Source organism: Dryas octopetala, chromosome 4 (genome assembly GCF_963921425.1).
Source record: "Dryas octopetala chromosome 4, drDryOcto1.1, whole genome shotgun sequence".
Lineage (NCBI taxonomy): Eukaryota > Viridiplantae > Streptophyta > Magnoliopsida > Rosales > Rosaceae > Dryas > Dryas octopetala.
Genome location: NC_141369.1, coordinates 18815974 through 18837866, shown reverse-complemented (window position 1 = coordinate 18837866; position 21893 = coordinate 18815974). Strand labels below are relative to the sequence as shown.

Genomic DNA, 21893 nt, shown 5'->3' with positions numbered 1-21893 from the left:
TCTCTCTCTCTCTCTCTATCTTCCCCTCTCTTTCTCTTTCTCTTTCTCTTTCTCCTTCTCCTTCTCCTTCTCCTTCTCCTTCGATATTGGCATCAGGTGGGGCAGGGCAAGGCTAGGTGCGGAGGGGAGGGGCGAAGCTGGGCGCGGAGGGGAGGGGCGAGGCTGGGCGCAGAGGGGATGGGCGTAGGGGTGTGTTTCGGCCGGATTGGATCGGAAATAGGGTGTTTCAATTCCAATCCAAAAAATTTTGGAATGAAATTTATGTTCCAATTTCCATTCCAAAAAATCGGAATTTCAACATCTCATTCCGATTCGAAATTTTTGGATTTCTCGGAATTTTCGGAATTTTTCGGAATATAACATTTTCGGAACTTTCGGATAAAATTTGAAATTTTCGAATAAAAAATCGGAATTTTCACATTTTCATAATATTTTTTAGAACATGTTTGGATTTTTTCTTAGAATAATGATGAAATTAACAAACAAACAAAAATTAAAAGACAATAGATTATGATGCATTTCAATATTTATATTAAAATGTAATTAAAATATATGTCCAATTTAAAAAGAAAATTCAAAATATTAATTTAAATAACATTTAGAACCATACCATCTCATACCATTACCATAAAAAAAATCTAGAAAAGAAGGAAAAAAAAAAAGAAAGAAAGATGCAATTTAGCAAGTTTTTCATTGCTAGATTATGTATGTTAAGAAATAAATTATGTATGATATATATTGTGTATGTTTAATAGTATATATTATATATTATAACATACATATTATATAAGAGAAATAAATGTCACTATGAATGTATAATAGGCTTAATAGCACATATCTTAGAAGTGGGGGATTAATCTTTGGAGCTCATCCAACATTGTTAGAATAAATGTCATTAGTAGATACATGTTACTCACATATATATATATATATATCATGTTTGAAATTTTGAAAATAATAAGCTTAAATATTTAGTAATTAGTAATTACAATTGGTGGGATATTCCAGTTGGAATAACTGTAGAATTGCTCCATATCTTCAATTCCCCTCCCTAATAAAAAACAAAATAGTAATTACATGTACGGAAAATGTGAGTGCATGTTTGTGTTACCAACTTACCATTTATGTTATTATGATTCACATATATTTATAATGTACATATGTTTATATTAATAGTATTAGTCATCTTTTCTAAAATATATGTTATATGTATCATACTAAATAAATGATAAAATATATAATATGGAATAAATTGGCATAATTTTGGAAATATTGCATTGGAATGCCTTCGGAACATTTCGGAATTTTTTGGATCGGAATTCGGATCGGAATCGGAATTTAAATAAACATTCCAATTCCAATCCAATTTTTTTCGAAATTTTCGGATTTCGGCATTTTCGGATTCGGCAATTTCGGATTCGGAATAAAATTGGAAATTTTCGGATAGGAATCGGTCGGATTCGGATTTTCCAATCCAAATCACACCCCTAGATGGGCGTCACCGATCTGATCTGGAACAGAGAAGACCGCCGGCGACCTTGCCGGCGGCGGGGTGGCTGAGGGTGGCGTCGGGGTGAGGACAGAGAAGGATAGAAGAGAGAGAGAGAAAGGGAGATAGGAGAGAGAGAAGAAAGAATGGCAGGCGCCGGCGCCGGCGATGGTTGGGGTGGGTGTGCACTTGGAGGTGGTGAACTGGTGATGGCTGGTTTGGGGTGTGCAATGAGGGTATAATGATAATTTGAATTAGGGGTTAGAATTGTAATTCAATAAATGAAGAAAAAGGGTGTGTAAAAAGAAAAAAAAAAGATGTGCAAATAGCAACACTCATCAGGAATTCGGGACCAAAGGAAAAAAGAGAAAAAAAGAAATAAAAATCATCATCAACTTCAGAAACATGCATCTTTCAATTGGGTTGTTTTATCACTTAATGCCACCACATGACAAGAATAGCCTCACAAATATTTTTCCAATCCAACAAGAAATTTCCCTTCTAAAAGACTAAAACCTTCTCAGCAAAAGCTTTTCGCTTAGGAATTGAAAAGGATCCATGCACTAGATAGGATTACTGTCTCATATCCTCCTACCTTTTTTAAAAAGTATTTTTAAAAAAATAATCATCTTGTATGTGCTTCCCTGCATTTGACATTGCAAACGAAACAAATGTGAAAAAAGAAAAAGAAAAAATCAGTATCACTCAATTCATCTACTTCAACTGTTGTATGCTATAACTCAAATTTATGAAAAAAGAAATCATTATGATGCTGATTATGAGAGAACAAAGCAATTTAGACAGAGAGGCAAGGAAACTTGGGAGTATAAAGTTCCCAAGCCCAGAAATTAACTCATGAATTATATAACACTTTCCTTTATAACATACAGGTCTTCTCAAACTTGTAAAATTTCCCACTACATCAAGCCACACCATTACAGAAACTTTCAAGCCCTAGGAAAAACAATGCAAAAGAAATTTCTACAAGCTATACACAAGGATTAAAGAAAAGGAGAAAAAATCACGTCATCTTAAACCATCAAGCTCATCACTGTTTATCACTACAACACCACCACTACCCACCATCAATTTTGGCATTGGGAACAAAATATTTCTCAAAAGTGCAATACCTGAAAACGTCTCCGGAGCTCAAACAACTAAACAGGTATGACATCATTTTTTGATGAGTCTTCACATCTCAAAACAACACCCTCAAGGCTAGCTGGAAAGATACAACTGGACCATTGGCATCCAGTTGTCAATGGCTCCGGTGGAGGGACGATCATAAGCACATTGTCATTTCTCTGGACAATTCCCATCACACTAACTGTGCTACCTTCCTTGATGTACCTACAAAAGAACATCATTTGCAGTTATATAAGATGACTTGGAGTAAAAGAAATCAGCATTACAAGTTACAACAGATCATGCATTTTCTATAAGTCCCTGACAAGAAAAGGGAAATGCCTACTTATCAATTTTCATTAAGAATATTTAAAATAAAAAAACAAAATGAATTCAACATGTGATAATTTTCTACCCTTCTTTCAACCGCATTGTCCGGTCATCACTTGAAAGATTCCTCTCTCCCAACCACCTGACAAACTCTGGGGACATGTCCTTGTTCTCTGGGTTAACATCAATAATGATGGACTCATCAACATAAGGAGTAACTCTTGCTCCATAGCCAGTCTTAACCAATGCTCTCAACCCAGACTGAAAATCAGAGATGTAGAAGTCCACTACATGCCTCTGTCAAGAAACATAGATAAAGGAGTACAGTTCAGCATTTGAAATATTAAACCTCAAAAGGTAGAACACCACTTGATACTATCACATCAGTCCTCCACTTGTAAACCAAGGCATTTTATGTGAGATGGAAATCTTCTTTTGAAAAGACAGAGGATTAACAGGAGAAGCTTTGTAGTCAGAGAAAAGATAACCAAAATGTCTAGTATATACATCACCAGGGCAATTCACCTACAGGCATATATCCCTTTTTTATTTTGTAAAAGGTCCCTAAACCCTAAACCATCTGTTTGCAATTTGGCTACTCAAAAATAGAAAAATGTATAATGTCACTGGAAAAAGTCAAAGAATTACAAATTAGAGTTCAGTAGTTTATGAGCCTACACCATACAAAGAAAAAAAGAGTAGATTATGAGCAAGTGAGGAAACATATTATGAGCCTAATAAAATTGTAAGGCCATTAAGCATGGATATATCATTCTTTAGAGAATAAAATAAGATATGGCAAGGATAAACTAAATGATATCCGTGTGTGTTGTGTCTGAAAATGCTTTATTTAAACTCTCAACATGTGTCCAATTATGACTTTGAAAAATGTGCATAATTATGAGATGGTTGGGAGTATCAAGTACTGAATACATCTCCAGAATTATAGGAATATATTATTAACAAAATTATTTTCAGTGTCTAAATACATTTATTTATAACCAGATACATGTTGCAGAGAATTCAAAAGCTATCATATCCATATTGGATAATGGATATGATTCTCCAATAGAATTATCCATGCTACGTGTAATTCCAAAGGAAAGTCTTCACTTCTCAGTTACTCACCTCTGATGATCTAAGTCCCCATGTAAATCGACGATGTGTAGGGTTTGCTGGTTTTGAATCCCATCCTCGGTACTCATATAAACTTGTAGATGTATACACACATCTAGGAACTCTCCGAAAGGATGACTCAAGGGGTACATTACCACAAGTAACCACCTTCAAGAATGAAAAATATAACATCAAAACTTATGCGCTACTTACGCAGAAGAAAAAAGGTAAATGACAACCAGATGATGAACCACTGAGCAAGAAATACTAGCCAGGCCCTGAAGCCAGGTTATGTTCTTACTATAGTAGCAACATATCTATTTCACTGATTTAGAGGATATAAGAAGTTTTTCTCTTTTTAAGGTAATTCTGGTAAAATATTTTCTAATTCACATATGCTTATATTCTTATAACATTCTAATAATAAGGAAAATTAACACCAATTTTAAAACATGTGTTCATGCATAGAAATACAGATGCAGCAGCCACTACCTTGTAAGAGAAGAATCCCAAGGCTAAGCATCATACATAGAAAACTTTTTGGCCCAATGAAGTGTCTTCTTTGTAGTTTTAATTACTTTGTTTAATTTTAGTATCTTTTGGAGTTTTAAGTGTCAACAGATTTTTATTTCAACTTAGGGAAATAACAAGGTTTCAGCAGCAATGTTCGCACTGCACCTCACATGCTACTCTAGAAGTTTATTATAAATGGAATTCTGGGTTTTTTGCTTTATAGATTTTGAATAAAAAGTTATAATTAGTTGAAATTTAAGATTTATGGCTTAATACTGTATTACAAGGAGCTCTAGGAACTCTGAATAGTTGTTTGAACAACGAGTTACATTTACATACCATCAGTACTAATATTGGCATGTTTGGAATAGTGAAAGTGATAATGGATTAGACCTTCTACTGCAGGCATTATTTTTTTCGTTTCAAGAATGAATTTTGATTGAGGTACAACATATTTTTGTCAGACTAAGTACTTTTATAAAAGAATTTCCATATGACATCAATTCTGAACCCTAAATCTTCCACCGTAGGGAAAGAAACTGCATTTTTTTGACATATGCGTAAATACATACATTAAAATGCCAAAGTAAAAAGATTTAAAAATAAATATCAATTCACAGATTATCTTCAGATTAACATGCAGAAAGACTTTTTAAATATAAACATTTAAATGTCAAAATAGAAAGGTTTCTCAAATGTCAAGGCTTATGTCCCCGGCTTCACTGTACCACACAAAAATGTTAAATAATAGTCCCAATCAAATTAAATCCTCATCCTTCTTCCTCTTCTCACACCATTTTAGTTCTCTGTAAAGGATTCATCTTTTTACTCAAATTATTAATAAATACTGATAAGTAATGCTTTGTGCAAAGAGCAATTCACTAATGTGAATCAAAGGTAAGAAAGAAGTCTTTTAAATATTGAGTTCCATGTAAAGTAGAACAGAAACAAACACACACAAAGTATAAATGAACTAAGGGATGTTATTTGAGATCTAAGGCAGGGAAGAAAAATACCGACTAAAAGTAGAATTTCTATAAACATAAATCCCAATCAGCAGATAAACCAACAAGAGGAGATAGAAAAATAAAATATTATATCAGCGTTGGTTATGTTACATACCCCAGAGACCTTCACATATTGCCCATTTTTAGCAGTTCTAAGCTCAGCATCAGGATAACGAGAAATGAAATTTATGATAGATTTTCTTCCCCAACAAGTATTCCAAGTGAATAAAGCAGCAACTGCACCAAAAAGAATTGCCACAACAGCAAGGAGTACGGCATTGTGGACTGCTCCAAGAATAAAACCACCAGCTATGAACCCCATCACAAATATCAGTATCACAGACCACAAAATTGTCTTTGGAAAGTTCCTTCTGAAAGAATAATCATCTTGGACAAGAGTAGTCACTGCTTGATTGTGAACAACAGAAGAACCTTGTAATTTCATTGACCCCATAGTCTCTAAAGGCCCAGATACCTTTCTAGGGGCGCCAGAGGGATTTAGTGGACCTGAAGAAATGGGCCCAGATGTGATGAGACCTGTTGTGGGAAGAACTGGTGGAATATGACCAGAATTTTGGCGTGTCACTCCACCAGATTGAGGGCCAGAAGACTTCTTCAGAGGTTCCCCATGCTTATTGAGTGGTCCCGAATTAGTCTTCTTTATTGAAGCTGAACCAGTCATGGCTCCAGAAGATACAGGACCTGATGTGGTATAGCCACCCCGAGCAGCAGCATTAGGCATGATAGGACCTGAATGTGAAGCAGCACCTCCAAATGATCCAGTCCTTGAAGGAGCACTGGTCAATTGTCCAGATTTCCTAGACTTGGACCCATCCATGGGGATATCAAACATTTTCCCCAGCTCTCCTGACTTCTTGATATCACCACCAGTATAGGGCATGGCTGTTGATCCCATAGTAGGTGTTCTTTCTTTTGGCTGCTCAGGCCTGCCTGATACATAGAGACCATTGCTGAGCTGATGAGATGGGAATCTGGAACCCATCGAGCTTCTTTTAGGGACGCAGATAAAGGCACGGAATAGATATGTGATACTCAAAGTCCTACTGAGAGAGAGAAAGAGAGGCAATCAAGTATTGTTCATATAATTATAAACTCACATGAATACTTGAGGCTATCAAGAAATAGTTGTTAAAGTTATGAATGATATGACCCAATCAACCAGAGAAGCATATAGCAAAGGTAATGTAATTCATATTATCTCAAATTCTCAAACTGACACACATCGGTAAATTGTGAAGTCACGGAGATTCACAGAAAATGAGACATTGAATGAGTAAATTTAATCAAATTATAGTACCCAACATAAAGAAAAAAGCATATCTAAGCAGCATACTCAGACAAACACTAGGGAATATGAGATATAATGATGTAAGTTAGACATTTCATGGTCTCAGTCTCTCAGAGATTATTTGAGAGAGAACTTTTGTTCTGTGGTGGCACAAATACATCTAATACTCAGATGTTAAACTATGCTCTGATATCCTGTTCTTGAATTTTTTAACAAACTCAAAAACTAGACAAAATTACCTAAACTACAGAAGAATTACAAGTACAAAATAAAAATCACCTATACTACTTAGTAATTAGTAAGAATCCAGTTAAGAAATCTATCATTCCAAGAACAAATTTTCAATAGTGGGAGATCTGAAGAAAAAAGAAGGAATTGTAGGACATATGGCTCCTTTTGGATCTCAGAGCAATTGATGGGCATGAAAATGAAAACTCTCAAAAAAAATCTAAATATGGCTCTGTTCCCGTAAGCTTCTTCTTTTTCCTCTCTTTCCATAAGACCTGACAAAACCCAACACTCAAAAGCAACTCTTTCCTTGCAACATTTTCTCATCAACCAACCAGAATATAAAGAAGAACTAAATCGATGACCTACATTCAACAAAACAAGAAAAACAACACAATCCTCCACGTGTGGCAAGGTACAACAAAGTCATTCCCAGATGAAAATAAAACAAACAATTTTCACAGCCCAAATCAGAGAAACAAAGCATACCCAGATCACCATTTAGAACTATAACCAAGGCAATGTGGAAGATCTACACAAATGAGCAAGAGTTTCATATAGGTCCAAATCAGATTAGTGGCCAGAGGGGTAAAATGGGAATAAAGAATGTGCAAGAGTAATACCTGAAGAGGAAGAAGAAGAAGAAGAACAACAAGAGAAGGATTTAGCTACTGAAATGGATCAAAGACAGTGGTTGAAGTGGTAATAATAGTAGTAATGATTCTGCTGGTGAGAGTGAGATCCCATCTCCATAGCAGTCACAATCTCTTTCTCTCTCTGAAAAACACTCTGTTTCTTTCTCTCACTAAAAAAAGTCTCTCTCTTTCTCACTCTTCAAAGAGCCGCAACAACTGGTAGGTTGTCTCATCCGGCAAAAACCACCAAAGAGAGTAAATGACTTTGGATAAACAAACATATTATTTCAATATTACCTGAAAAGTCACCTTCCACCTTCCCCCCTCCCCTCTCTCTCTCTCTCTCTCTCTCTCTCTCTCTCACACACACACTTTATTTCTCTCCTTTTTTTTTTTTTTCAATGTCATTCACTTTCTCCGATTATTATTCATGATCAAACGATTTTCGATTTAATTAATTTTCTGCAGCGATAATCTTCAAATAATAATCTAAAAAATAAACGATTTCAATCATAAAAATACACTGTTGAATAAAAATAATAAAAACAAAAGTCCGTGAAAAATGTTGATATAACATTCCCTTTTTTGTTTTTCATTTTTCAAATAGTTAGATGTTAGAGCCAAGAGTCAACTAATATCTTTGGTATCATGAAGATAAGGGGTTAGGGTTATTAATCAATCTTAGGGGCACTTTGTTTTACATAAGAACCTACCACTCTTGAGAAATACAGTTGTTTTTATGTATTAAAATTCATAATCATTATAGAGTAAATATTGTAGGCTCCAATCTTACTCAGAGTAAAGTTCTAGAGTTAACCCAAGTAGTAATAAAGTGTGGGACATTGAATAAAGGATTATAATGAGTTACAATGTATTACAATGTAAAATTAATTTTACATAGAATTTTTATAAAAATATATTGAGATTTTGAAAAGAAAATCATATGATATAAGATATGGTTTCTTTTGAAAGAAGTATTATCCTATGATAGCTTTACAACATTCTACTTACAATGTAAAGTAAATTTCACAACTTGTATAGTAAATAAAAGTAAATAACCTCCCACAATTTTGGTGATTGCTTAGACAGTTAGTCTAGTACACCTTACAAAAGATGAAATTTGCTGATCCCATTTGACTATATAATAAAGGTAGTGGTTTCATAAAGTTGCATATGCATTAAGGGGGACAAGATATGTATTGGGTTAGGAAAGAGAGGAAAAAAAATAATGTTAAGTGTATTTGAACAATCTCACATTCAAATAAAAAGCAACTTCATAATTAATAATTTATATTAAGTTGTCAGATTGTTAGATAAAAAGAGGTTTGCACGTATATCATTTTGTTTTGTTTTTAGCTAGTTAGCTTTGGTTTTAAGGGTCTTTGGCTCTTTCTCCTACCAAAAAAAAAATTGAAAAGAGGTTTCCGCGAATGTTGTTGCTAGATTATATGATAAATGTTATCAAACGGTCTAGATTATGTATATTTATCTATATTATTTGTATTTTTTAAAAATGTAAAACTTATCTACATAAATGGGTTTCACTTATATAAAAAAGATGTGATAGGTAATTTGATTATTAAATATAGTACAAAATGTTTTATTTTATTCTTCCTTAAAAAATCATCTATTCGGCTTGTGTCCTTTGGGATGCATGGGATGTGTCTTTATGTGGGGTATGGGATTATAGGGAGGTGGGAAGTTGGGAACTAGGGTTGGTTTACAAGTCAATTCTTTTGTTTTAGAATTTGGTTATGAATTCTAAAACATCATTATTGGCATGACAGTTTCATTTCACCATATTAAAACCTTTCATTCTCAATTTTTATTTTTGACAGAAAAATATTGTGCAACTTCACACGTCTCCAAAAGTATATATAACTTGTAATTTTCGGATTAATGGCCTCTTGACTTTTTCTAGGCCAATGCTGTCACAAATTAATATGACAAAAACTTATGAGATCTAATTTGAAAGGATAAAATATTCAAAATTTATTGACTGATGTCACTTTGTTATATATTTTTTTTTTTTTTTGCAAGTGGTCTTAGATTTTGGTGATTTTTTTGTTTGGGGCCAATGGTCTCTTGAATCAATGGTATGGCTAAATGTTAAAAGGTTTAAAATTTAATAGATGTTAATTGCACTGGTCCAATTAATTGATTGCATGGGGTGTGATATCTCTATCAGTTGAGAATAAATTATAACATTCTCATACTACTTTCAAAAAGTTGATCCACCATGCATAATAAATACTTATCCAAATTATTAGAATGTTCCCTAACTCTAGCATCTAGCAAAACAGATCACTAGATAAGGGATTTGAAGATGGTGAGGGTTAATCTATATGCATACACTATTATGCTAAACTGTTTCAAAAGAAAGAAAGGAAAACAAAAAACCCAAATCCTACCATATGGTTGATAACCAACTTTTGAAAATTATGTGATTTAGTCCAATTGATATGTTTTCTTTTGGCTCATGCATCCATAGATATTGGAGAGCATGAGCCAGTTGTTATGTTTCCATGTTTTTGTATACATAATTCTAGGAGAAGATTATAATTTATAACCATAGTAGCTAGTTTGTGATGCTTTCAATAAGTGTAATCACAAGTGTTTATAGCTCCAGGTGTAAAATAATTATTTAACCTATTGACGATAAGAGTTTGATTCTTACCTTCACTCTTTGTATTGTATTAATCCCATTTACCCCATCATCTTGGTATATAATACAGAAATTATGGGTGCTGCACTAATTTTTCCTTTATTTCATTTTCTTTTTTACTCATAAAGTTGGGATCTTTTTTTTTGGTCAAAATAAAGTTAATATCTTGATCACACCATGATACACCAAAATGCCAGAGGAAGCACCTGGACAGCAACACATAAAATTGTTTGCAGCCTTCTGCCTCACCCAGTTTAGCATTTACATACGGCATTCAGAATCCACACGCAGTGCATACAGCTGTGTATGCTACTATGCTAGACAATGAGAGAAGAAAAGGGTCACAAAGATTCAACAAGAATCCCCCTAATTACAGTTTGCCAGAGAAGTTTCAACATCTCAAATGCTAGTTGATGATGGTCCACTACAAAATTAAATCATAATAATCATATGGACCACATATCTGAATCTGTGAATACAGGGCTATCACTATCACTATCACTATCACTATCCAGTGACAGCCTAACAGCCAAAATTGGTATAATCCTCTCTGCAAAAAAAATTGCCAAACAATCCATTTGATATTACCATTAACCTGAGTTTACATGCTGCCCTTCCATTAATGTCAAATCAAGAAAGTTAGATGAGTAAAAGGTAAGGTATCGGTCCAGACACATTAAGTATTCAATTTATGCAAGCATACAGCAAAGTAAACGTCAGTGCTTAAAAATGGGATAACAGAAAGAATTTAAACACATTACTCTTAGAATTGCATGATATAAGTTCTTTGCAGAGCTGGATTACATGATTGAACAAGGAAAAATCAATTTTCTTAGGGGGAGAGAGAGAGAGAGAGATCTAACAAATACAAAGCTCTAATAGAAAACACAGAGAATTTTATATTCTTCTCATAAAAGATTAGTTAGCCTGCTTCTGCTGTTCCTTCGGCCTGATTAACCAATTTGTTGTTCTGCATTTTTGTTATGGTTTGGCCTGCCTTTGCAGCTGTTTTCTTGTGCTTAATTTGGCCCACTTTCATCTGATTTCTTTATGTGTCTCTTGAAGTTCTAAACAACAGAGGACCATATACATTCCCATTTGAGAAAGGGCAAGTGACTCGGAAGGAATTGGAAACAAAATTTTCTTATATTTTTTTAGCAATCTCCAATTAACTTAGTAACTTCCAATAGAATAATTTTATCAGTAAGCAAATTACTAATACTTCAATGGCCTTGTACACATGCGCATTCCACTAGAAAAAAACTACCATTCTCAACGAAGCTGGCCAAAGTCTAAATGGTTAAATGCAGCCGATTACACCATACTGCACTCAAAGCTCCACTAGGCACTACCTAATTTACTTATTTAGGTTTGTTCATTCATTCAAGAAAGGCCAGGATTGCCGAAAAGAGCAATGGAATCAGTACTCAAATAACTCAACCTGCACATAGGTCCAAGCTTTGAGCCACATTCTCAATTAGAAAGTTGTTGTCCAATCCATATCATGCTTCTGCATTCAACATGAGCTAGACAAACTGACTAAACCCCATTCACAAAGATTAATATATTGATCTCTCCAATACGTCACTATTTTGTTTCTGAATAAGAATTTCAAAAAGCACCAAGGATGGACGTGCAACCCATGAGGCCATGATACCCCAACATGAACAAGACCATTTAAATATTGTATTAGACCATATATGCATGGGTGAAGAAAATGCACCAAAATGAGGACTTAATGGAAAAAGGGTCTAACCAAGGGAGTAATATATCTTTAGCCAATGCAAAATTTTCTGCATGAAGATAGCTAATACTGAAAACTTGAACACACAAACTTTCTTAGAGAAGCCTTCAAAGTAAACCTTTTGACACGGTATAGAGAAATGTAAATCCACTCTTCGAAATAAATCTCCACTTTTTAAAAAGAAAAATGAAAACATTCTGGGGATCTGGATAACTTATATAAGAAGATACACATTCTCATTATTCAAAAGCACCTCATACTAAGCAAGAAAGCAAAGCATAACCAAAATTATTAGCCACAGAATGCTCAATCCTAAACAGTATCTTTGTCAATGGAAATTTAAATCTCTATATGGTTGTTTAAAGAAATATGGTCAGTCCAGATTCCCTGATAAAGGCTTCTTAAAGCAGTTCCAAAAGCATTGGTTATAATATCAGTCTTTTCCATTTAAGATTGTCCAAAACCAATGTGAAATAACACTAAAAATCTCCAAAACAGCAAGGTAATAATATATCTTCTGTAAAATAAAGTCTTACTAAGAAAATCTTTTAGAGAAAGATACATACACAAACCATCTCACCCAGAACACTCAATGCATCACGCGTGATACAAAAATAACTTATCTATTTATTATGGTAAAACTAATGACTCAGTTTAATTTGCAAACCTCCTGCCAGCAGCATTTTTGGACTTGTTCACAAATTATTAACAATAAGTACCTAACTGATAAGCCAACTGAACCACTTAAATTAGTTTACTTTTGTTAACCATGCAAAAGGAGATTAGTTGTTGTCACAGATGTCATTTCTTAATCAAAATTCATCAGTATTCTAGAATCTGAACAACACAGTGCCAAATTTTGTCATTTCTTTCCTATCCCTCATTTTGTAAATCCACAAATTATACAATTATTGACCTCATGTCGTAACTCGTAACTTACAAGAATACATTTAAAAATTTGTCAAATCAATAATGCTTAGCACCCACAATAAATATCAAACTGCCACAACACAGATCACATAAGGGAGACAACATAAAATTTTCATTCATAAAAACTGTCAAAATCTATATATTCATAGTGAATTCAAAGCTATCACAGTGTTAGAATCCAGCACATTATGAATAACCCACAAAAATCTAAACTTTGAGCTAAACAACCAAATAATTCCTCACCCAATTGATAAAAAACCACCCATTCACCAACCAAACACACCAATTTCTAGCTCAATCAATACATTCCTCTACTGTTATTGAGAATCGACCCGAGCGTACCCAACACAGCGAAAGCCAAGAGTGGGCTGACATCCAAGGTATCGAAAATCGGCGGAATTATGTTGCGGAAGAGGTTCAAATAAGGATCGCAGAGGTCCCGAATGGCCGAAAGCGGCTGGCGGTCCCAAGGAATGTTGGGGAACCAGCTGAGCAAAACCCTAACCATCAAAACCCCACTGTATATATCGAGCCACTTGGAGAGCCCGGCGGCGACCACCGTCAGCGGCGTGTTCAAGTACCCGCTCGGGCGGTCACCCAGCGCCGCGAAGAAGAGGGGTCCAGCGGAGGATCCAATGGCGGGTCCGAATTGGGACCCGAATTTGAGAAGCGAAATTGAGAGGCTGCGGACGACGGCTAGGGTTAGGGCGAAGAGGGTGGTGAGGGTGCGAGTTGGGCCGTGGTTGAGGAGCGGTGGTGGGGCCCCCTGAGATGACGGGTTTAGGGTTAGGGTTGGTTTGGGGGATGAGGAGGAGAGGGGTTTGGGGGTTTGGGTGAGAGAGACACAGAGGGGTCTGAGTCTGAGGGGCAGTTTGGGAATAATGGTGTTGAATTTGGGAGTGGGAGTGGTGGAGAAGAAGGGTTTGAGCTTGTTGGGTTTGATGGGGCTTGAGGTTGTTGGGAAGAGGATAGCTTGGGAAGCCATGACTGATGTCATGTTTGCTTTGGCGAATGAAACGAAGCTCCCAACTTTCTGCGGAAGAAGACCCTGTTTTTTGTTTCTAGACTCAGAGAGATAAGTGAAATAATGGGATAAACGATTTTTCTATTTTCTTTTTATTTTTTGTTATTTCTTTTTTGTTGTTCCTTTAATTAACAACCCTACCAATGTGGGAATTTGGAGAAAAATCTTGTTTTTTTTTGTTTTTTGTTTAAGAAAATTGTAACCATGCTCCTTGAACTATAAGTCTATAAGTCATATTTCACTTTGCTCACCGAATCAATTTTGGCTTTTACTTTCTTTAAACTTTTAAAAAATGGGGAATATTATCCATATTTTTTAATCTACTTTTTTTACCAACGTTTTTTTTTATTATTCTCATTTCACATTATAGTAATTGTCATTTTTAAATTATTCTTTGAAGATCATTTATACAAAAAAACAACTAAATCAAAAATCATTTGATCATATAATCATTATCAAATAAACAAACAGTGAATCAAACTGTTATCAAAATCGTATGTTTATTTGATCGTAGTTATATAATCAAAAGATTTCCGATTTGATTGATTATTTGCAGAAATGATCTTTAAAGAATAATCGATTTCAATTATGAAAATATACTGCGAAATGAGAATAATAAAAAAGAAGATAAATTAGAGAAAGCAGATAGCTTTTCTCTTTAAAAATTTCTAATGTGTCTTCCATTGTCACTTTGGTCAAGGGTTATGTTGATTTTCAGTATATTTCGCACATGTGACTTATTTCTTAAGGATTTTTTTTTTTTATCTTTCTATTTTGTGCGATATTTTTAAGAGTTTTTTTTATGGTCATGTGACTCATGTGTGCTCATTTTTATTAGAAAAATTAACGAATTTAAATAATAGAGACATATTAGAACTTTTTGAAAGATTAAAGCGTGTGAAAGTCAAATTATTTATTCAAATTACACGATAGAAAAATAGTGGTATTACTAAACTTTTTTCTTTTTTTACTATTATTTGTTGGCTTCGTTAGTCCAAAATAATTTGAAGTTTCTTTATTGCTCAAGATATTTTTTAAGAAAAACCATTCATTTTCTCTAAATAAGGTTTTTTCAAATTCTCTCAGATAGAAAAGACTTGTTAGAGTTAGAAGGACACTTGCTTTTAAAAATAAAAAAAGAAGAAGTGGAAGACCCTTTTTCTTTTTGATGTAGAAGTTAGAAAAAGAAAATGAAAAGAGACATGAGTCACATAATCACATTACAATACGTTGATCAACAACAATGAATCTTCAAGTTTTGATAAGTCTTGGACGTGTACACCAAAGCAGTGCAGCCACGTATTCAGCACTCATTTGCTGCCATGTGGCACAACTGGATACGTGTCAGCAATCTGTGACACATCATAGGGCTACTTAGATCAATTAATGCGGCTAGAAACTCAGTATACCAATTAATGAATTAAATATACATTTGCAATGGAATTGAAACCTAGAAAAATTTCTTCTGTTATTTTGATTCTGTGCATCAGCATGATGTTGGTGACCACTTTTGGCTTTAGAGTAGGAGATGATCATGGAGATCAAGGAGAGCCGTACAGGATGAAAGAACAAGACAGAGAAATAGTAGCAGCAGTCAAACCAACTTTACGGGAGATGCTCAAAAATTGGTTTTCTTTGTACACAAGTTCACCCTTAAGAGTTACAAGCTACTTGGAGAAGGTCAAAGCCCTTGCACACCATGTTCATGCTTGCCTTGTTCCTCCCAATTTGGAGTATGATCCTCAACCTATCAATTTATCATTATTATTTTTTTAATTTAGTATTTTATTTGAAGAAAAATAATTGGAAGAATTATTAATTAATTTATTTGTGTGGTGAAATTCAGTTTTAGGGAGGGTACTAGTAATATTGAAGCAGTTCATGATCAACTTAGCAGTGGTGGTGGTGGAGCTGGAGAGAAGGTGAAAATGGCTGTGAGCAAAAGTTTAGAGGAGAGCAAGGCCACTGTGGAGTTCTCAGCTGAGTCAGCAGCCAAACTGGTTGGGGACACAGTGCAGAAGACAAAGGAGAAGGTGAAGAAGAGCTTGTCTGATAGGGAAGCAGAGCCTCATAAACCTGAGCTCTGAATACATACATTTTGGGTCTTTTTGTAACAGAGATTAATTTCTTTGTGCCATATATGCCATATCTATAGCTGTTTGTAAGTTTAAAATAGTGTTGTAGTATGTAGAGTGCAGCTTGAGAGATTTCAATGTGATCAGAATTCAGACAGATTGTTAAGATTCAGCTTTGTGTTTGTGCATTTATGCATATAGTTACACATCTGTGTGTGTGTGTATATATATATATATATGCATATATTAAGATATATTGTGTTTGTTCCTTCCATATGGGTGAGATTCATACAGAATGCACCAGAAAATCAATTAAAGTATATGTTACTTCTTAAGAATAGTGAATGCATAATTAGTAACTGTGATCTTCAAAGTGCTGCCTTGAGTTGATACCAAGATCTGTCAAAGTGAAAAGTAAAACTTGTTCACTATGAGCCATAAAGTACACAAAAATTTCTTTATGGCAATTTTGTGCCACCAGATTATGATCTTATACATTTTGTGTTTTGCTTTGACTCTCCCCAAGTTCAAGGTTGATCTGGTTTATGCAGTGCTAGTTGTTTGGAGTCAAAAACAGCTCCAAGCTAGTGAATGAAAATGCAACAGTATCTTAGTTTCAAGAATGCTTTGAATTCCTCATCAACTGATGAAACCATATTTGAAGAAATTGAATTGGGAAAATGTCAGAAAGATTGTTGGAGTGATCATGAGAGGGAGTCTCACTCATTAGGTCTGTAACAATGAGGCTAATTTTGGTCAGGTCTGTCAGACCCCCATATTGATGGCAAGGTCAGGTTATATATGTGAGGAAGCATAAGAGCTTTTAGGTTTTGACAATACCAGCTTATGCTTCATGGACTTTGAGGAAGATGTTGAAGTTGAAACTACTTACACCAAGGTATGTTGAAGCCTGCATATTTTATAGGGGGAATGTTAGCTACCTTCTCCTCATCTAATGTTAGCTAACTTCTCCTTATCTAAATTTACCCCCCTACTATCATCAATTAGGCATATGTTAAACCACAATCTAACTAGTGGGAGTTTGATTTCAATTTCTTGTAAGTTTTAAGTTGTGTGTTTTTAAATGATTTTTCTTCCCCGGCCAAAAAAAAAAAAGATTTTTTATATAATTATTATTATTTTTTTTTCATTTGTCAAGTGGTGCAAATGACTCATGCATGCCTGTCAATCAAAACTGTATAGATTGACGAAAAACCGACACTAAAACTAGTTTTGAGAGTAGTGGCTAAAAAATAAAAAGAAAAAAATAAACTATTAATGTTAAAAGGTAGTTTGGCCGAAAATTAGATTGATGCTACAATGTTGCAATAGTCACGGTGCTTTCAATATATTTATATTAACAATTCGTCATTTTTGTTTTATTTGTTTGTAAACTAGATTAGGTCTTAAATTCTTCAACTATTTTAAAGTTTCTTTACCCATATATTTATATTGGTGGAAGTGGAGCTCACATTATTGCTCAGGGTGGTTATTTCCGACCCATGGACCACCTTGTTTATGGACTCGACATGTTCCAATTGGCCCGATAATCTCTACCTTCGGTATCTCAATAGATTCACAAGTCAATTTATCGAAAATGATGAAGATGGTGCATTAGAGCTGGGGTGTCAAAGATCCGAAAGATTTCTTCGAAATTTGATTAAGATTGGTCCCAATCAAATGAATTTGTTGTTGTGTTGATAGGAGAATGAAGGGGTAGTTAAAAACTTGGAGGAATGAGGCATGTTAGGTGAGGGATGATCGACAATTGAGATGTCGAACATTTTGTTGAGCTCCTAGAGGCCCGTTTGGTATTCTACTCAAATATCTTTTTTTTTAATGTGAGTTTTCAAAATTTGAAAATTTATTTGGTATGAAATTTAAAAATAATTTTTAAATTTTAAAAATGATGGCAGCTAAAAAAGATGGAAGTGTTGAAAAAAAAAAAGATATTTTATCATTTTTTAAAAAAGGCTTGTTTTTGAATTTTTTTCTAAAAACTATTTTTAAAAATTGTTTACTAAACATGTTTTCTTAGTTATAAGATATTTTTTTTGTTTTTGAAAAAAAAAATTTTTTTGAATAAAATACCAAATAGGCCCTAGATTTCTTTAATGTTACCCCGCCCCCTTTAGTCCAAACTAAACTGGAGTTAAAACTCTGGTAGGGAGGTCATATCTCTGTCTCGAGAAAATGCTTTCTTTTGAGCCGCAGGGTCGAGGGGGTCTCACAACCCTCGAAAAAGGCCTCTCTTATTGGTGTATAAACGGAAATTAAAATCAATCCAATGCAGAAAGGGTGTGGTTCTTGAATTGTGAGTTTTTTGATCAATCAATTTTGCATGAATATTAATATTATTCAACAATGATTTGGAAAGGTTGTGCAAGATAAATATAAATAGTTCAATTTACAATGGTAATAAAAAATTGTTCAATTTACATACTATACCCACCATTTTAATGAACTTTCAAATCTTTATTACATGAGATTTACAAGAAATGTTTTTATACAAAGTAGTTCAATTTTTATCAAATTTTTATACTAATATTGATTTTTCGAATGTATAAAATATGTATATAAATATATAATCAATGAAATGTAATTGAATAACAATTACATGATTGTACCAAAAAGTATAACAATTACATGATCCGTGGAATGATGATGTTGTGCTGTTCAAACAATAACTTGAAAGATTATTTATGAATTAATTCTTAGTTCGAATATAAAATTATTATTCAAGTATTGAGCTCACCTCATTTCATACAAAGATTAGTATTGAGCTCACCTCATTAGTATCTTTGGCTGTTCTAACTTGACCAACTCATCATCCCAGTCTCCCCTAATTGAACCGACTCTTCTTGAAACCTCCAATTAACAAAAAAAAAAAAAGTAAAAGAATTCAACAATAAAAATAAAATAAAATACTTCTGAAAAAAAAAAAAGAGAAATCCAAATTTCACTTTTCGGTTCCTTATTTAACCCTGAGACCTCCACTACCGCCACTCTCTCCCTCTCTCTTAAACCTAAATTTTCTCTCAGATTTTCCTCTTATCCAAACACCCCCTCAAAATCTCCCCTTTCTCTCTCTACACCTTCCAATGGCAAGGTCCTTCTCTCGATCCCTCACCCTAACCCGCCACCACCTCTCACCCAAATCGTCACCGTCTTCTTCTTCTCGGCTCATAACCCTCCGAGCCCAATCCAACCTTCCCCTTCACAATGAACCAGCTGACCCAGCGGCCGACTCGTCTGCTTCGGTAGATCCCCTTTTGCGCAAGCTCGAGGACGCTATCCACCGGATCATCGTGCGCCGATCCGCGCCCGATTGGCTCCCATTTCTGCCCGGTTCCTCCTACTGGGTCCCACCGCCAAGGTCGAGATCGCATGGCCTGGCTCAGCTGGTTGAGAAATTGGCCAACCCTTTGACTGAGGATGAGTCCATGTCTATGACAACCGTTAGGGGCTGGCCTTCTTCTGCTTATTTTATTCAAGGTTTGCTTGAGTTTTTGGATTTTATTTAATGGTTTTGCTCAATTTGTTTTTTTTCTCATGAGGAAGGGTTTTTGAATTGGGCATTTTCCTGGGTTGTGGTTGAAATTGATGTAGTATCTGATTCATATCTACGATTTGATCATCTGGGTTTGGTTCTGATTTGTGTAATTTCTCACTCATGTTTAGGAAATGAATCTTATTGGGCTTTGATATTGTTTTATTCTCTAATAAAAAGGAATTAATCTGGGACTTGAAATCTGTGTTGCAATTGAAGAATTTATTGCTGTTTTATTTCAATGTGATTAAAGCTGTTCATTATAATGTTGCTGATGCTTTTTCTTCATTTTTCTTTGTAGGTGCATCTCCACAGCAGATGGAGATCGTGGATAAAAAGTCTAATAATATGTCTAAGTCTGAGGATGAGGAAAAATGAACTATATATTTTTCAAAACTGGCATCTGAGGTGAGCTTTATTTCAGATTAATTGGCTGGTTTTCTAATTGTTATAAAGAATTTCTCTTTTTCTGAATTAGTACAATGCCATTAAGTTAGGTTTTTATGTTTCAAAATACACTAAATAAGGGTGGAATGTAATGTTTTTATCAACTAGTAATCAAATTCATTTAAGGGTTTCTGAAAATGGATTAAGAAAGGCTGTTAAATGGAAATTTAAATTTACAGAAGTTAAGCTGCAGTATTTACGCTATGAAAAATGCTTTGATCTTCTTTCTCCCCCAAAATAGGAAATACACTTTCTGAATACAGAATTAGATTTGACTAATACTTCAATGTGAACCATAATGACTTATGGTCTGCATTGGTCTGTATTGGTAGCATCTTCAGTCTGCCTCAGATAAAGTGTTTACTGTTTAGGTTATCGTGAGAGGTTTGTGTTAAGTTCTTAATTTGGATGTTAAATTGTTAATACATCATATAAATAATTTGAATTCATAGATTTATATAGGATTTGGGGTGAATTCCCAATATGATCTTTTAGTATAGCGGTGATATTTGCTTAAAAAAGAGTTGATGCTATTGGGCATGATATTAGGACAAAAGGAGTCATGTCATGGTCGAAATGATGCCGATTTATATGCTATAATGGTGTTTTAGCTTTCCTGACAAACAGTTAATTTCTAGAGAGAATTGTTCCTTAAAGTCTACTATTTGTTAAGCAAAGCTATTGCTTTGAAGCTAATTATGCCTTGGTTGCTGGGATCTGCAGGCTCATCTAGTCTTGTAAATTTTATGTAGGACGCAAGAAGATGTATTGATGAAAGGCATTTCGTCAAGGTTTGGAGCTGTACAGATGCAACCCTGGTTAGCAAGATAGTCTGACTTCTATCCAAGACTTCACTACCCAAATGTAGTCGACTGTAAATTATTCCTTATGTATGTAAAGTAATAACTATAGCTGTCTGTTTTCAGTTGAATTGTATCTTATTTGTACCCTCCCCTGCATGGTTAATTTGCTCTGTCTGGGTTTACCATCTACAATTCTGGTTTTATCTGGATGTCTATGTAAATATATCGACAATTACATCAATCTTATTGTTCATTAATATCATATCCTATAATTTTTTCTTTGCAACCGGCCTTCAATTCTATGTCGTTGATAGTGCACGAGAAGTTGCTAGAGGGGGATAAGGATTTAAAAACATAACCAGGCTGGTGCTTGGACTATTTTTTCTTTTAATTGTTTAATGTTTGATCTGGCTACTTCAATTCAAAAGGGGTGGCTAAATTATGTTTGTGCTGGCTTAGATTGACTGGCAGTGGTTGGTAAGCTATCTCCAAATTGGTGTTTTAAGTCAATGATGCATTTTTTATGTGTCTAATATATATGTATATTTTGAGGCACGCCAATGTGATGCACGAGTTTATATACCAAAGTTCAGAATCAGCATCAAGTCAAACAGAGCCTGTGAGGCCACTATTCTTATGGCTATTTTGTCTTTACCAGCACTCTCTTCCTCCTTTTGCTAGCGACGGTATCTTGTAACCACAATTTAATGCTAAAGTAGTTTTATATGAACTTTGAATCGTATCAATCCAAGTTATTTAAGATCTTCACAAGCAACTGTTGAACCAATAATAAAGGCTTGTGGTGGGTAAAACTAAGCTATTTGTGTGACTAAACCCATCTATGGATGAAGAAGAAATAGGTCACTAGCTTTCTATTTATTCTGGTGGTTCTCAAAAGGATTG

General features: G+C 34.5%; 4 protein-coding genes across 7 annotated transcripts; 2 read left to right on the top strand and 2 right to left on the bottom strand.

Annotated features, from left to right (window-relative positions):
- Positions 1 to 2292: 2292 nt before the first annotated feature.
- LOC147287687 (protein SHOU4-like) lies at positions 2293 to 7990 on the bottom strand. 3 transcript variants are annotated; one of them, XM_086241856.1, is made up of 6 exons: positions 7741 to 7990; positions 7607 to 7649; positions 5696 to 6644; positions 4073 to 4228; positions 3030 to 3241; positions 2293 to 2839 (listed from the first exon to the last, which is right to left on the bottom strand). In XM_086241856.1, the coding sequence occupies exons 3-6, from the start codon at positions 6581 to 6583 to the stop codon at positions 2647 to 2649; spliced, it is 1449 nt and encodes a 482-aa protein (XP_086097982.1). In that variant the 5' UTR covers positions 6584 to 6644; positions 7607 to 7649; positions 7741 to 7990; the 3' UTR covers positions 2293 to 2646. The 3 variants fall into 3 exon arrangements, with proteins under 3 accessions (XP_086097982.1, XP_086097981.1, XP_086097983.1); XM_086241855.1 differs by lacking the exon at positions 7607 to 7649; XM_086241857.1 differs by lacking the exon at positions 7607 to 7649 and having other exon boundaries at positions 5696 to 6641.
- Positions 7991 to 13181: 5191 nt separating this feature from the next.
- On the bottom strand, positions 13182 to 14179 carry LOC147287686 (ylmG homolog protein 1-2, chloroplastic-like). The gene has a single exon (XM_086241575.1). The coding sequence runs from the start codon at positions 14086 to 14088 to the stop codon at positions 13390 to 13392; it is 699 nt and encodes a 232-aa protein (XP_086097701.1). The 5' UTR covers positions 14089 to 14179; the 3' UTR covers positions 13182 to 13389.
- A 1373-nt stretch (positions 14180 to 15552) lies between these two features.
- Positions 15553 to 16435, top strand: LOC147287685 (uncharacterized). The gene is made up of 2 exons (XM_086242445.1): positions 15553 to 15848; positions 15962 to 16435. The coding sequence occupies exons 1-2, from the start codon at positions 15553 to 15555 to the stop codon at positions 16200 to 16202; spliced, it is 537 nt and encodes a 178-aa protein (XP_086098571.1). The 3' UTR covers positions 16203 to 16435.
- A 2776-nt stretch (positions 16436 to 19211) lies between these two features.
- On the top strand, positions 19212 to 21252 carry LOC147287684 (uncharacterized). 2 transcript variants are annotated; one of them, XM_086241701.1, is made up of 3 exons: positions 19212 to 19685; positions 20042 to 20148; positions 20940 to 21252. In XM_086241701.1, exons 1-2 carry the CDS (start codon positions 19292 to 19294, stop codon positions 20116 to 20118), a joined length of 471 nt encoding a protein of 156 aa, XP_086097827.1. In that variant the 5' UTR covers positions 19212 to 19291; the 3' UTR covers positions 20119 to 20148; positions 20940 to 21252. The 2 variants fall into 2 exon arrangements, with proteins under 2 accessions (XP_086097827.1, XP_086097826.1); XM_086241700.1 differs by having other exon boundaries at positions 20911 to 21252.
- The last annotated feature ends 641 nt before the right edge of the window (positions 21253 to 21893 follow it).